The sequence below is a fragment of the Sciurus vulgaris genome (genome assembly GCF_902686455.1).
Source record: "Sciurus vulgaris genome assembly, chromosome: 8".
In the NCBI taxonomy this organism is placed as follows: Eukaryota; Metazoa; Chordata; class Mammalia; order Rodentia; family Sciuridae; genus Sciurus; species Sciurus vulgaris.
Genome location: NC_136468.1, coordinates 14895724 through 14910601, shown reverse-complemented (window position 1 = coordinate 14910601; position 14878 = coordinate 14895724). Strand labels below are relative to the sequence as shown.

At 35.5% G+C, this 14878-nt stretch overlaps 1 protein-coding gene across 5 annotated transcripts in view; it reads right to left on the bottom strand.

Moving 5' to 3' along the window:
• Nucleotides 1-14878, bottom strand: part of BRAF (B-Raf proto-oncogene, serine/threonine kinase) — a 181606-nt gene that overhangs the window by 103116 nt on the left and 63612 nt on the right. For all 5 annotated transcript variants that reach the window (XM_079150111.1, XM_079150110.1, XM_079150108.1 and 2 more), the window contains exon 2: nucleotides 5704-5805. In XM_079150111.1, the coding sequence (XP_079006237.1) occupies nucleotides 5704-5805 (102 nt within the window). The remainder of the gene's footprint in view (nucleotides 1-5703; nucleotides 5806-14878) is intronic.

Genomic DNA, 14878 nt, shown 5'->3' with positions numbered 1-14878 from the left:
AGCACTGTTATTTGTACAGCCATGTTCATGGAAGCATTCTTCATAAAAGTGAAAGCAACCCAAGTGGCCACTGACAAATGAATGCCTAAACCAAATGTGGCACATACATATAATGGAATATTATTTAGGCTTCAAAAGGAAATTTTGCCAGGCGGGGTGGTGTGCACCTGTAATTCCAGCAGCTCAGAAGGCTGAGGCAGGAGGATTGTGAGTTCAAAGCCAGCCTTAGCAAAAGTGAGTGCTAAGCAACTCAGTGAGACCTTCTCTCAAAATAAAATACAAAATAGTGCTGGGGATGTGGCTCTGTGGCCAAGTGAACCCGAGTTCAATTGACGGATACTAAAATAAAATAAAAATTTTTTAAAAAGGATGGAAATTTTTATGCATGCATTATCCATGTTGAAGCACAGCTAAATCATAAAGACATTATGCTGAGTGAAAAAAGCCCATCACAAAAGGACTAATATTGTATGATTCTATAAGAGTATTAAAATTCATATAAACAGGAGAATGGCGGTTATTATATATTGGGAGGAGAAAGGAAAGGGAAATTAGTAGTTAATGGATAAAAAGGTTCAGTTTGGGATGATAAAGATCTTCTGGAGAATTTGGTCCTTACTTCTGCATGAACTGTGATTCAAAAACACTGTCTGTATTATTTCTTATTTCTTCTTTTTCACATGTATTGATGGTCTTTTTTTTTTTTTTTTCTTTCTTTCTTTTAAATCTTGTGATTGGCCATTATACTTGTAAAAAGATATTCTTGTTTCCAAGTCACAGGCAGAAATTTTCATATTAGATAGAACTAAATATAATTCGCTTATTTATTTAGGTCTTCAATATTCTTAAGAATCTTTCTTTAATAAATTTAATCAAGAAAATAAGTTACCAACATGTTCTGTGTTTAAAAAAAATCTTCTGGAGATAAATAATGGTAATGGTTGCATAAGACTATGAATGCCCTACCACCACAGAACTGTACACCTAAAAGTGGTTATAATATTAAATTTTCTGTATATTTCACCCCAATAAAAGGAAAAAAGAAAAAGCATTAAGGACTCTTAGGTGGTGGATTAGAAACCTGTAGAACGGTGGATATAGACTTGGCTTTCATTGAAGGGTCTTGAAATACCAGAACCTACAAGTCTTTTCTCTTGGACTGATCAGTTTTCATAGGCAAGAATTCTGTAATCTCTAGCCAGGGTCTCCTTCACAGTATATCAAATGTTATAAAGTACAATGTTCAAATTCACTTATATGTTCACCGTCTACACCTACATTCCCTGACTCAAGCACAGCTATTTCAAGGCAGAAATTTAGGGTCTTTTAAGAAACTATATAAAACTCAATCCTTAAATTATCACATGTGTAATCTTATATTATGAGGTGGGATGCAGGAAGACTGAGTAACCTGTGTGCAGGAACTAAAGCACAATTGGGATTCAAAAATACTTTTGATGTGACCTCACTGGCTCACCTTAATCACTATATTTTATGGCCCTCTAATGTATCTGTGTGTGTATATTTGCATGTTTGTTTGTTTATATATAAACATACATGTGTATAAATATTTTTAAAAACACTATATATAGCTAAAAATTATGTAGCACTAGAATCTCTTAAGCTTTGTTTATTTACCTGCAAAATGGGGATAACAAGAATACCTACCATCTATCATCAAGCTCAAAGTAACGATAAGGATTAAATTAATAAATGCATTTAACACAGTATTGAGCACACATTAAGTTACAGGTTTGTTACTGTTAATGATCAGTCTTCAAATATTAAAGAGTCTGAAGAGTATGTGTGTGGAGGAGGAGGCGAATCACTACTATTGAAAGACATAGTTACTTCTGCTAATGTATTATATCTGAGCATGGGGGGAAGTTCCCAAGACATAGAAATGGGTGTGAGATAAATTGCTGCTTACAGTCTAACTCTGATTAACAAAGAATTGTCAGTTTTACTAGGACTATTTATCTCTTTATGACTCTTTTACTTGGCATCCTAAGACATCCAAGTAAAAGGGACAGCATGAGATATTAGAAAATGTACTAACTAGTATCCAGATAAAAATTCTAGTCCTAGCACTGACTATAACTAGTGTGCTGTATGTAAGCCATACAAAGAGGAGGAAAGGAATAGAACAGTTTATTAGCTGGTTGGTATTTCCAAACTTCCAACGTTTATTTTACCCTGTTTAGATTTGGGGGGCAGGGTGGCAGGAGGAGCTGGGGACTGAACACAGAACTTGTGCCTGCTAGGCATCTACCACTGCTACATGCCCCCCATTCCAAGATTTATTTCAGAAATGCAATTTTACTTTCTCACGAAATAACGAAGATTTTTTCCTTTAAAAAGTAATTAGAGTATTATATTAGAAATTTAGTTAGGAGTCTTTTAATTTATGCTTTAAAATCCCTGTCATTTGGAGCCAAATGATAATCTAATCATTTATCATTTAGAGTTGTCTTCCTTTATGACTAATGATTACAGCTGAAGTAGCTTTCATAGAGAAAGGCAGTGGAGGGTAATGGTGTGCATTGTGTACTGTATAATCTGCCTAGATTTGGGAACAGCTGACTCACTATGGAACCTGGCTGACCTCCTGAAGGAAACGAAGGTCAGCAGGTTTATCAGTGATTAAAACAGTACCTACTATTTCACAGGATTAAGACTAACACAAAGACTAACTCTCTATATAAATTTGCAATCATGATCAAGGCTTGATACAAATCTCAAGGAACTATTAAACAGAAAAGCTAATAAGCAACATTGGGTTAGTTCAAGAGGATACATTTTTTTTTCTATTATGAAACAAAATAATTGTGGGGAAACTTGTTCTAGAAAAGATAATTTATAAAACTGTTAAGAAAATTTCAGACCAATATCCTTAATGAACATCGACGCAAAAATTCTCAACAAAATTTTAGCAAATCGCATACAAAAACATATTAAAAAGATAGTGCACCATGATCAAGTGGGTTTCATCCCAGGGATGCAAGGTTGGTTCAACATCAGGAAATCAATAAACGTAATTCACCATATTAATAGACTTAAAGTCAAGAATCACATGATTATTTCAATAGATGCAGAAAAAGCATTTGATAAAATACAGCACCCCTTCATGCTCAAAACACTAGAAAAAATAGGGATAGTGGGAACATTCCTTAATATTGTAAAGGCCATTTATGCTAAGCCCATGGCTAATATCATTCTAAATGGTGAAAAACTGAAAGCATTCCCCCTAAAAACGGGAACAAGGCAGGGATGCCCTCTTTCACCACTTCTATTCAACATCGTTCTTGAGACTCTGGCCAGAGCAATTAGACAAACCAAAGAAATTAAAGGGATACGAATTGGAAAAGAAGAACTCAAACTATCCCTGTTCGCTGATGACATGATTATATATTTAGAGGAACCTGGAAATTCCACCAGAAAACTCTTAGAACTCATAAGTGATTTCAGTAAAGTAGCAGGTTACAAGATCAATGCCCATAAATCCAACGCATTTTTATACATAAGTGATGAATCTTCAGAAAGAGAAATTAGGAAAACTACCCCATTCACAATAGCCTCGAAAAAAATAAAATACTTGGGAATCAATCTCACAAAAGAGGTGAAAGACCTCTACAATGAGAACTATACAACACTAAAGAAAGAAATTAAAGAACACCTTAGAAGATGGAAAGATCTTCCATGTTCTTGGATAGGAAGAATTAATATTGTCAAAATGGCCATACTACCTAAAGTGCTATACAAATTCAATGCAATTCCAATTAAAATCCCAATGACGTACCTTACAGAAATAGAACAGGCAATTATGAAATTCATCTGGAAGAATAAGAAACCCAGAATAGCTAAAGCAATCCTTAGCAGGAAGAGTGAAACAGGGGGTATTGCAATACCAGATCTTCAACTCTACTACAAAGCAATAGTAACAAAACAGCATGGTATTGGTACCAAAATAGAAAGGTAGATCATTGGTACAGAATAGAGGACACGGACACAAACCCAAATAAATACAATTTTCTCATACTAGACAAAGGGGCCAAAAATATGCAATGGAGAAAAGATAGCCTCTTCAACAAATGGTGCTGGGAGAATTGGAAATCCATATGCAACAGAATGAAACTAAACCCATATCTCTCACCATGCACGAAACTAAACTCAAAATGGATTAAGGACCTCGGAATCAGACCAGAGACCCTGCAGATTATAGAAGAAAAAGTAGGTCCAAATCTTCATCTTGTTGGTCTAGGACCAGACTTCCTTAACAGGACTCCCATAGCACAAGAAATAAAAGCTAGAATCAACCACTGGGATAGATTCAAACTAAAAAGCTTTCTCTCAGCAAAGGAAACTATCAGCAATGCGAAGAAAGAGCCTACAGAGTGGGAGAATATCTTTGCCAATCATACTTCAGATAGAGCACTAATCTCCAGAATCTATAAAGAACTCAAAAAACTCTACTCCAAGAATACAAATAACCCAATCAACAAATGGGCTAAGGAAATGAATAGACACTTCACAGAAGAAGATCTACAAGCAATCAACAAACATATGGAAAAATGTTCAACATCTCTAGTAATAAGAGAAATGCAAATCAAAACAACCCTAAGGTTCCATCTCACCCCAATTAGAATGGCGATTATCAAGAATACGAGCAACAACAGGTGTTGGCGAGGATGTGGGGAGAAAGGTACACTCATACACTGCTGGTGGGGCTGCAAATTAGTGCAGCCACTATGGAAAGCAGTGTGGAGATTCCTTAGAAAACTTGGAATGGAACCACCATTTGACCCAGCTATCCCACTCCTTGGCCTATACCCAAAGGACTTAAAATCTGCATACTACAGAAATACAGCCACATCAATGTTCATAGCTGCTCAATTCACAATAGCCAGACTGTGGAACCAACCTAGATGCCCTTCAATTGATGAGTGGATAAAGAAACTGTGGTATATATATACTATGGAATATTACTCAGCCATAAAGAATGATAAAATTATGACATTTGCAGGCAAATGGATGAAATTGGAGAATATCATGCTAAGTGAGATAAGCCAATCTCAAAAAGCCAAAGGACGAATGATATCGCTAATAAGTGGAGGTTGACACATAATGGGGGGGAGGGAAGGGTTAGAGTTAGGGTTAGGGAGGGGGGCAAGTATGGAGGAAGGAACTACTGTATAGAGGGTAAAGAGGGGTGGGAGGGGTGGGGGGAAGGGAAAAAAATAACAGAATGAATCAAACAACATTGCTCTATGTAAATTTATGATTACACAAATGGTATGCCTTTACGCCATGTACAAACAGAGAAACAACATGTATCCTATTTGTTTACAATAAAAAAAAAAAAAAAAACTGTTCCATTTTCCAATATGGTTACTAGTTTTGCTGACAACCAAAACAGTGTGCTTTCTCTCTTTTTAAAATTCTTTATTTGGAGCAACGTTTTAAAGTTTAAAGAGGACTTCCTCCTTAGTTTTGATATTTCCTAAATTATGAAAGTAGTGCATGTGTATTTTAACAAGTGAAACAAGACCATAATAAAGTCAAAGCTAATTCTAATTCTCTCTTCCAATATTTATTCCTAATCCCACCTCCTTACAAGAATCAAATCAACAGTACAAAACTTTTTACAAATCCATTTATTTTTCTTTTCAAAATTACTACAGATAATGATACTCAAAAGCTTACCTCCAGGTATATTGATGGTGGATTATGCTCCCCACCAAATTTGTCCAGTAGGGCCTCTATATGTTCCTGTGTCAACTTAATCATTTGTTTGATATTCCACACCTAAAAAAAAAAATTTTAGAAGAATTTAAATAAAGATCACTTAGTACATTCCAGGTCCTCCATCAAAAAGGTAAATGTTTGATAAGTTACATCTTATATTCCCTTTTGACTCGTGTAAAAAACAAATACATGTGTATAAAACATACAAATATGCTTAATATAAATATTATATAAAACATTTTGATGCTTTTCCCCCCACTAAATAACAATGCTCAAAATTATTCTGACACTAGTACACATTTACTCCTCTTTAATGGCTGAATAAATATCCATTTTATGACCTTTTTAGGACACTGCTAAATTTTAATGATCTCCAAACTTCAGTGGTAACCAGGGGTTAGGTGGACAAGATAATTTTAAGAAAATCAACTGCAGATTGATTAGCTTCCATCTGTATTGTACTCTCCTTAACTGATTTGCTTAAGGACTAATTCTGGGCTAGGAATGTAATTCAGTGACAGTGCTGGCTTAGTATGCATGAGAGGCAAAGTTCTCAAATACTGCTAAGATGCACTACTCTGAGATATATAAACTCCAAAGTATCTAATAAGTAGATAACTAAAAGAAGGAAATCTCTTGGGAAAAAAAGGTGAAAAGATAAAAATTAAGGGCAACACCTTATTTTATCAATGAAATGGAGTTCTATAAGGTCCCAAGCCTTTTTCATTTATCTAGTCATTAAGCACAGAATTCAGTAGTGTAGTAGTAATTAACGAAGGCACATATTAACACATTTAAGATAATGTAAAAAGGTCAGAACTTTTTTCTTGGTAAACAATGTTGTCCAATTTAGTTTCACAGTGAGAACTGGCTTGAAAATAACATTATGTGGCAATATTATGTATAAACCAAATATTTTAATCTGCAGTTTTTAGGGTTTGACCCCCCCCCCAGATGTATTTAACATTATAAATGTAATACAGTAGCAATTATGACTTTTTAAGCTATTTAAAATTACAAATACAAGATGTGATGCCAGGAGTGATGGTGTGTACCCATAGTCCCAAATACTCAGGAGGCCGAGGCAGGAGGATCAATATAGTGAGAACTCATTTAAAAAAAAAAAAAAAAAAAAAGCGAGATATCCATTTTAAAAAGTACAAAGGAAAATAAATGAGTAGAAGATTTCAAGAGCCTTTAATAATTCCCTTACTCAAGTACATTTAGGTTATACCACTTTTCTTAAACTCAATGCTTCAACAAATAATTTTTGAACTGCCTTTCTGAGCAAAGGTGCAAGTCTTTCTATTCAATATTTAGGTAGAGGATTCATGGACAGAAGGGTTTTTTTCTATATCTTTTCTTTCTCTCCTCTCTTTCTCCCTCTTTCTCCTCTCCTCACCCTCACCCTCACCCTCACCCTAATCCTCCCTCCCCTCCCTTATCCCCACCACCAACCTCTCAACTCTTCTTCAGTCCTGGGGATTGAACACAGGTCCTCACACAGGCTAAGCAAGTGCTCTGACACAGAGCCACACTTCTCCACCCCCATATATTTTAAAATTTTAATAAATATGCCAAATATCTCCCAAAAGAAGACATGTCATATGCTATCTGCCAATCTACATGGTATGAGCCCTCCCTTTTCTCCACAAATTTACCAACATTAGGCATTAACAAACTTTCTGAAAGGGATAAGGGGATTGTGTTGTTTTAATTTGCACTTCCTGGAAAGTTGGGTGTTTTTCATGTTTACTGGCCACATGTATTGTATTCCCTTTTGTTCTACAGAGTTGTTTTTTTATCAGTTAATTTCTTATCTATAAATATACTCTTTATTCTGGAAATTAATCCTGCACTTGTTTTTCACTTTGTCTCTCTCTCTCTTTTTTTTTGGTACCAGAGCTTGAACCACTGAGCTACACCCCCAGCCTTTTTAAATTTTATTTTGAGACATTCCTGCTAAATTGCTGAGGTTGGGTTTGAATTTGCAATCCTCCTGCCTTATCCTCCAGAGTTGCTGGGATTACAGGCATGTGCCACTATGCCAGGCTTTACTTTGTTCCTTTTAACAAAATGATTCAAATGTACATCAAAACTTGAGAAGTAATGACAGAGGTTTTGAATTCTTTCATTGTCAGATATAACATTTTATTTTATGATGACTTTGCTAATTTATTTCCCAAAAGGGCAAATTAGATGTCTTCTTTTCTCTAGCTATGCTTACTTCCTAGATAACGACATCTAATCTTATGTCTTTATATGTCTACTATGAACAGATGAAGTCTAAATTTTAACAGCCAGCTCTGTCTTCTCTCGACTTACTACTTACTCTCTTTCCAACTTCCTATTGAACATCTCTAAGGATAACTAATAGGCATCTCAAACTTAACATGTTCAAAAAGTAACATTCTGATCTTCTCACCAACCACCCCCCAAAATGCTTTTGTTTTTTAGTTATTTTTGACTCAGAAAATGACAAACTCTATTCTTTGAGTTGCTAAAACCATCCTTGACACTCTCGTTCTCAAAAGTGACATCTAATCCATCTCCAAATCAAGATATATTCACCTTTTCTACCACTACCCACCTTGGTCTAAGTCATCATGATTTCTTAGTTTATACTAACTCTCTCTGAAGTGGTCACTCCTATTTCATGCCTAGAATGAAAACAGTAGGTAATCTTTTATGGGGTATAATGTGACATTTTAATATTATGTACATAATGTTCAAGGATCACATCAGGGTAACTGGTATATCCATCACCTCAGACATATCACTGCTTTGTGTTGAGAACATTCAAAATCCTATTAGCTACCCTGAAATAGTAAATTAATTGTCAGTTACAGTTAGCCTATGCTACAGAACTTCATTAAAGTTAATCTTCCTATCAAGCTGTACTCCCATACTCACTAGCCAGTCTCTCTTCATCCCTCCCTCCCCAACGCTCTTTCCATTATTCTATTCTCTACTCCTTTCAGAGCAACTTTAGTATTTGGTTTTCTGTGCCTGATTTATTTCATTTAACATAATATTCTCCAGTGCCATCCATGTTGCTGCCAATGACAAAATTTTGTTCTTTTTAACGGCTTTTTATAACATTTCACTGTGTATACCTAAAACTGCAACTACAGATCAATAGTCAATCTTTTGCTTAAAACACTCCAATAGTTTCCCAAGTAAAAATCTCCAAGGCCTTAATGGAAGTCTAGAAGGCATTATATGATCTGGCCCTCTGTTACTTGTTTATCCTGATCTTTTACTATTCTCCCCTTTTTCCCTTTCCTAAATTTCACTTGGCCTTACTAAACACATCAAGTGCAATTCCAATGCAGGAATTCTGCACTTACTATTCCTTTTGTAGGGAATACTCTTTCCCTAAGAGTTCTTTCTACAAGGTTTGTTAGCATACCAAGTTTATTTATCTCTTTATTCCAGTGTCACCTTATCAATGAGATATTATCTGATTATCTTTAGAATGGCCTCTCTCTCTCTCTCTCTCTCTCTCTCTCTCTCTCTCTCTCTCTCTCTCTCCCTATTCCCATGAGAAAACAGATCAGTTTCTAGTTCCCTTTGCTAACTTTGTGACACAGGTAACCATCTTACTATATTTTACCTTTTGTTAATAGTATGTGTCTTTCTCTAGTCCCTAACAGAGTCAAGTTCAGGAGGGCAGGAGTTTTTGTCTTGTTTTGTTTTCTGATACCCTAGCACCTAGAATAGTGCTTAGCATATTGTAAGCACTCAAATATATATTTGCTAGTAAAAATGAATACTTTGTTTAGATCTTCCCTCTAAGATGAATTTACTGACAACCTAGGCAAACATGTTTTATAAGTCAGGATTTTATATCTTTTAGTTGATTATGTTTTTCATGTCTATTAGCTAATTTAATATCAGAAATGTTTATCTTTTTGTGACCTCATCACTTGGTGTGTTAGTCATTACAGACATTCAATTAAAGCAAAACATTTCAGCTATTTTCAGAACAGGGTAATAACAATAAAAATGAATCCCAGTTCAGTGGTCCTTCTCTTGGCCCAGTAAATTCAGGATTCTATTAGTCTTCCCCCTCCCCACAGTTCCATACCTAAACCACCCGTTCACTTAGCATTAATAACTGCTCCCTCAAGGGATGGAAAAGAGAAAGGGGGAGAATAGTTAAGGGGGTAATGAACATGGGGGAAAAGAAGAGACTGAGTTGATTATGAACTTTTCTTGCTGGAACCAGAAAATAAGACTGCTTTTGGAGGGTGGTGTGGGGCCATCCATGAGTGTGTCTGGAAGTTGTTTTTTCTTATTTTCTCAGAGGAAAGTAATTTTATACCAAATAATGGAGAAAATTTATAATGAGCCTAGTGGAAATTAGAAATAATGAGTTTGGGAAGAAGATTCTTTCAATTTCCCAGAAGAGTTGAGAGAAAGAACTTTGAGGATTCTTATAAAATGAGGTATATTAAAAAGTAAAGTAAGGTATTTGTAAAGCTAGCAAAAGATTTTGGACTTAAAATGCCTTCTAGGAAAAAGAGGAGTATCCATTACGATGATCCTAAACAGGAATGAAAAAAAAAATTTTAAAGCTTTGAGAAAGGTACTAAAAGATTCCTGTCCTATCTTGATCTCTTCAGTAGGCAGCAATTAAAACCAGGCAACTTTAGTAAACAACTGCTCACTTCTAATGGCTTCACAAGTGGCAAAATTCCCTCTCCACAAAAAGACTGAGGAGGGCTGGGGAGATAGCTCAGTTGGTAGAGTGCTTGCCTTGCATGCACAAGGCCCTGGGTTCAATCACCAGCACCACCAAAAAAAAAAAAAAAAAAAAAAAAAGACTGAGGAGCTGGGAGCATGGGCACACACCTGTAAATCCCAGTGACTTGGGAGGCTAAGGCAGGAGGGTCACAGGTTTGAGGCCAGCTTCAGCAATTCAGTGAGACCCTCTGCAACTCAGCAAGACTCTATCTTAAAAAAAAAAAAAAAAAAAAAAAAAAGAGAAGAAAAGAAAAAAGAAAGAAAGAAGAGATGTGAGAAGGGACTGATGGACTGGGGATATGGCTGGGGGGCGGGGGGAATCCCTGGGTTCTAATACTAGCTTCTCCCACTATGCAAAAAAAAAACAAATTGTGATAGTGTACGTATGAAAAATTCCTAAATTCACTTTCTGAAGTTAGCCAAACTTAGAAGCCAAAACTTTGGACAAAGACTAAGAGAAAAAACTAAAACCATAAACAATCCAACCCATGGAGAAAAAGAGCCCTTAAATATAACCTTTGAATTATATTTAAGATAAAGAGATATAGATAATGATATAAATATATATGTGTGTAAAATGCAAGGATAGTTACTAGTAGGGACTAACATAATACTTAATAGGTCAAAAGAAAACTACATGACTATTGTAATAGAAAAAACACACAGAGACCTAAAATTCAAAAAAAAAGAAAAATGTTGGAAGAATCATGGTACTGAAATCAAGGAGGTCAGGGCATCAATGGTAGAAGGCGGGGTGCAAGGGTGGGATCAGAACAATCCTGAAAAACAGAAATGGAATATAATCGGCTCCGCAAAGAAATTAAAGCTAATAAACTGCAGATCAAAACATGAGGAAACTTCTACTGAAATAACTCTAGAAGACCTCCAAGTTTAAGGACAACAAATACAGGAGGAGGAGGAAATTACAAAAACTTGAATTTTTGAGTTGGGTGGTAGTATGCACCAGTAACCCAACTACTCGGGAAGCCGACGCAGGAGGACTGCAAATCTGAGGCCAGCGTGGGCAATTTAGGGAGACCCTGCCTAAAGATAAAAAGTTTTTTTTTTTTTTTTTTTTTTTAAAGGACAGGGGATGGAACTGAGTGGTAAAGTACCTGCCTAACGTGTAAGACCCTGGGCTCAATACTGGGTACCCTCCCTGCCAAATGACTTGAATTTTGAATCATACAGTCATTAAGACAAAAACTTCAGGTGAGGCAAAAAGATTAGAACTGAAAGATGATTTTGAAAAAATTAGCCAAAAGTCAGAGACAGATAGATTGTAAGATATAAAAAATAGTATTAGTAAGTCTAATTAGTAAATTAGAAATATCTGAACAGAATATTAGAATTATCTGAACAGGAAATGGCCATAAATTTTCCAAACCAGTTGATAATCAAAACCACTGAGATAAAAGGAGTACACTAAAATCCTGGCCATGAGAGATAAAACTAACTCCAAAAATGAAAGAACAGAAAAGTTCTTAAAGTCAACCAGAGAGAAAAGAAAGAGAAGTCAGACTGATGGCAAACTTCTCAACAATAGTAAAAGAAGCAGAAAGATAATGAAACAGTTTTAAGATGCAAAAAAGAAAATATCTGGCAACCTAGAAAAAGGAAACTAAACTCAGCAGTAGTAATAAAAAAAAAAAAAAATGAATGGTATGGTTGGCTGAATAATACCCTCCTTTAGCTGGCTATATCCTAAAAGCCATAACCTGTAAATTTTTACCTTAAATCGCAAAAGGAATTGCACAGCTGTGATCAAATTAAGGACCTTGCAATGGGGGATTATCCCAGACTATCTAGGAGGGCCTTAAATATAATCATAAATGTCCTTATAAAAGGGAACTAAAAGGAAATTTTAGAGAATCATGTGATATGAAGAACCAATAGAGATTTAAAGACAGTATACGCTAGCCTTGAAGATGGGACACGCTGGCCTTGAAGATGGGACCCAGTCAATACATACATAACAGGTAGCTCTGAGGCTGGAAAGGGGAAGTGATTAGATTCTTCCCTAAAGCCTCAAGAGAGAGTGCAGCCTTGCTGACACCTTGATTTTGGTCCATTGAAATCCATTCTGTATTTCTGACCTCTAGAATTTTAAGAAAATAAATCTGCAGTATGATAAAAGACCAATTTTGTGGTATTTCATTATAGCAGCTGCAGAAAACACATACAAATGGAAATCCTAGAGACTAATAAAAATGAGGGTAAACCTAAACAGACTTTATTTAAAAACAACACAATGTGGTGGTGGTGGGGGGGAATGAAGGACTTTGAATTGTGCAGAGGGGAGTAGGGGAAAGGTGGGGCGGTGGGGATGGGAAGGACAGAGAATGAGACAGACATTATTACCCTATATAATATTTATGATTACATGACAGGTGTGACTCTGCACCATGTAGGTTCAGAGGAATGAGGAGTTATGCTCCATTCATGTACAATGTGTCAAAATTCATTCTACTGTCATGTATAGCTAATTATAACAAATTTTAAAAAACAAAAAAATTTAAAAAACAGTGGTGACAACAACTAATGGGGGAAAGGTAAGCAGTAAAACATTCTAAGATCTATTATTATTCAACAAGAGGAATCCCTAGAACATTTTACTATGCCAGACAGATGTCAAAATAACAGGAGCCAACTTGATGAGATTCCTACTTAACAAATGTGGAAGTTTTCCAGCAAAACAGATTGCATACTAAATAAATAAATAAATAAATAAATGAATGAATGAATGAATGAATGAATAAATAAATAAATAAATAACTCATGGGTCCACAAATGTGGGGGTGGGGGGCATTTACCACCACACTTACTTATAACTTTAGTAATTTGAACATTAAAGGAAAAGAACTACACATTCATATTGCCTTTTTTTTAAAAAAATGATAGTTATTCCTTTGATGTGAGGAAGCTCTTCTTTACAAAAGAATGCCAGTTAATATAAAATTACTGATTCAGGGAAGGATCCAAGGATGCTAAAACCATTAAGTGAAAAGTTGATGGGGAAAAGGATATTCACATAGTAAGGTTATTTCCCCAGAGATTAAGATAAAGGGGCAAACAAACTTTACAAGGAGACTGACTTAGAAAAATTAATAGTAAGACAGACAAAATCTTTTGCTGTGATGCAACATAAATGACATTACCCAAGAAGTATATTTGCAGAACATTTTGGGGGCAGGTACCAGGGATTGAATTCAGGGGCATTCAACTACTGAGCCACATCCCAAGCCCTACTCTGTATTTGATTTAGAGACAGGGTCTCACTGAGTTGCTTAGCGTCTTACCATTGCTGAGGCTGGCTTTGAACTCTTGATTCTCCTGCCTCAGCCTCCTGAGACGCTGGGATTACAGATGTACACTCCCAGCTTGCAGAACACTTAAATAGAATCTAATCATACTTTTATAGTTAGTTTCTAATTTAGAAGAAATACGGGGGATACAGAAATATGCTAAAAACACGACACTGTAATAATGGGACAAATATGGAATGTAGAACATACACTTTCTCTTCAAAAGTCAAAACCATATAATCAGACAAATACAAAATATGGGACACTGCAGGACAACTGTGTTTGAATCTTTAATAAATCATGGCATGGGGAAACAAAACAGCACATGCAAGGCCCTGAGCATAAGCCTCTGCACTGCAAACAAATAAACAACGAAGTAGGGAAAAAGTAACTACTAAAAGACAGCAACTAATTCTGGGCTTGCATGAAAAGTAGACCTTAGTATAGGAATGGAGGATGGCCTTAAAGGACATTCTGGAGACAATAACTTCAAAAATTTGAAAATATAGTAGATGTAAGATTACAGAACTTTTATTTTCCTAGATATGATGATATTTTGGTTAGATGAAGTAATTTCTTTTCTCTTGGGAGACACGAACATGGCAAAACATTAAATAACAATCATTACAACGGGGTAGGTAATGTTTCCATGAGTGTTCATTACACTTTAACTTTACTAGAAATTTGAGTTTTTCCCCTAAACCTTTTCTTTCTTTATCCTTTAATGTTGAGTAGTGATCTTTTCTCCACAATAATGCTTTTCTCTTTATGTCTAATTTACGTGATACTAATCTGCATAGAGTTTTCACCCCTGTTTGCCTGGTATGCATTTTCTCATCCTTTACTTTCACCTATTGTATCTCTTATAAATGGATCATAACTAGACTTTCTTGTTAGCTTGTTTTGTTTTAAGCAGATGTAACTGTACTTTAACCAGAGAACTGAGTTCACTTACATTTTTATAGTTCATTTAATTCTACCATCTAATTATGTGCTTTTTCCTACTTTTCTGGTTTCTATTGAACTGATCAAGTTTTGTTATTCTTTCTCTTACATCTACATAGTGGCCACATTCTAGG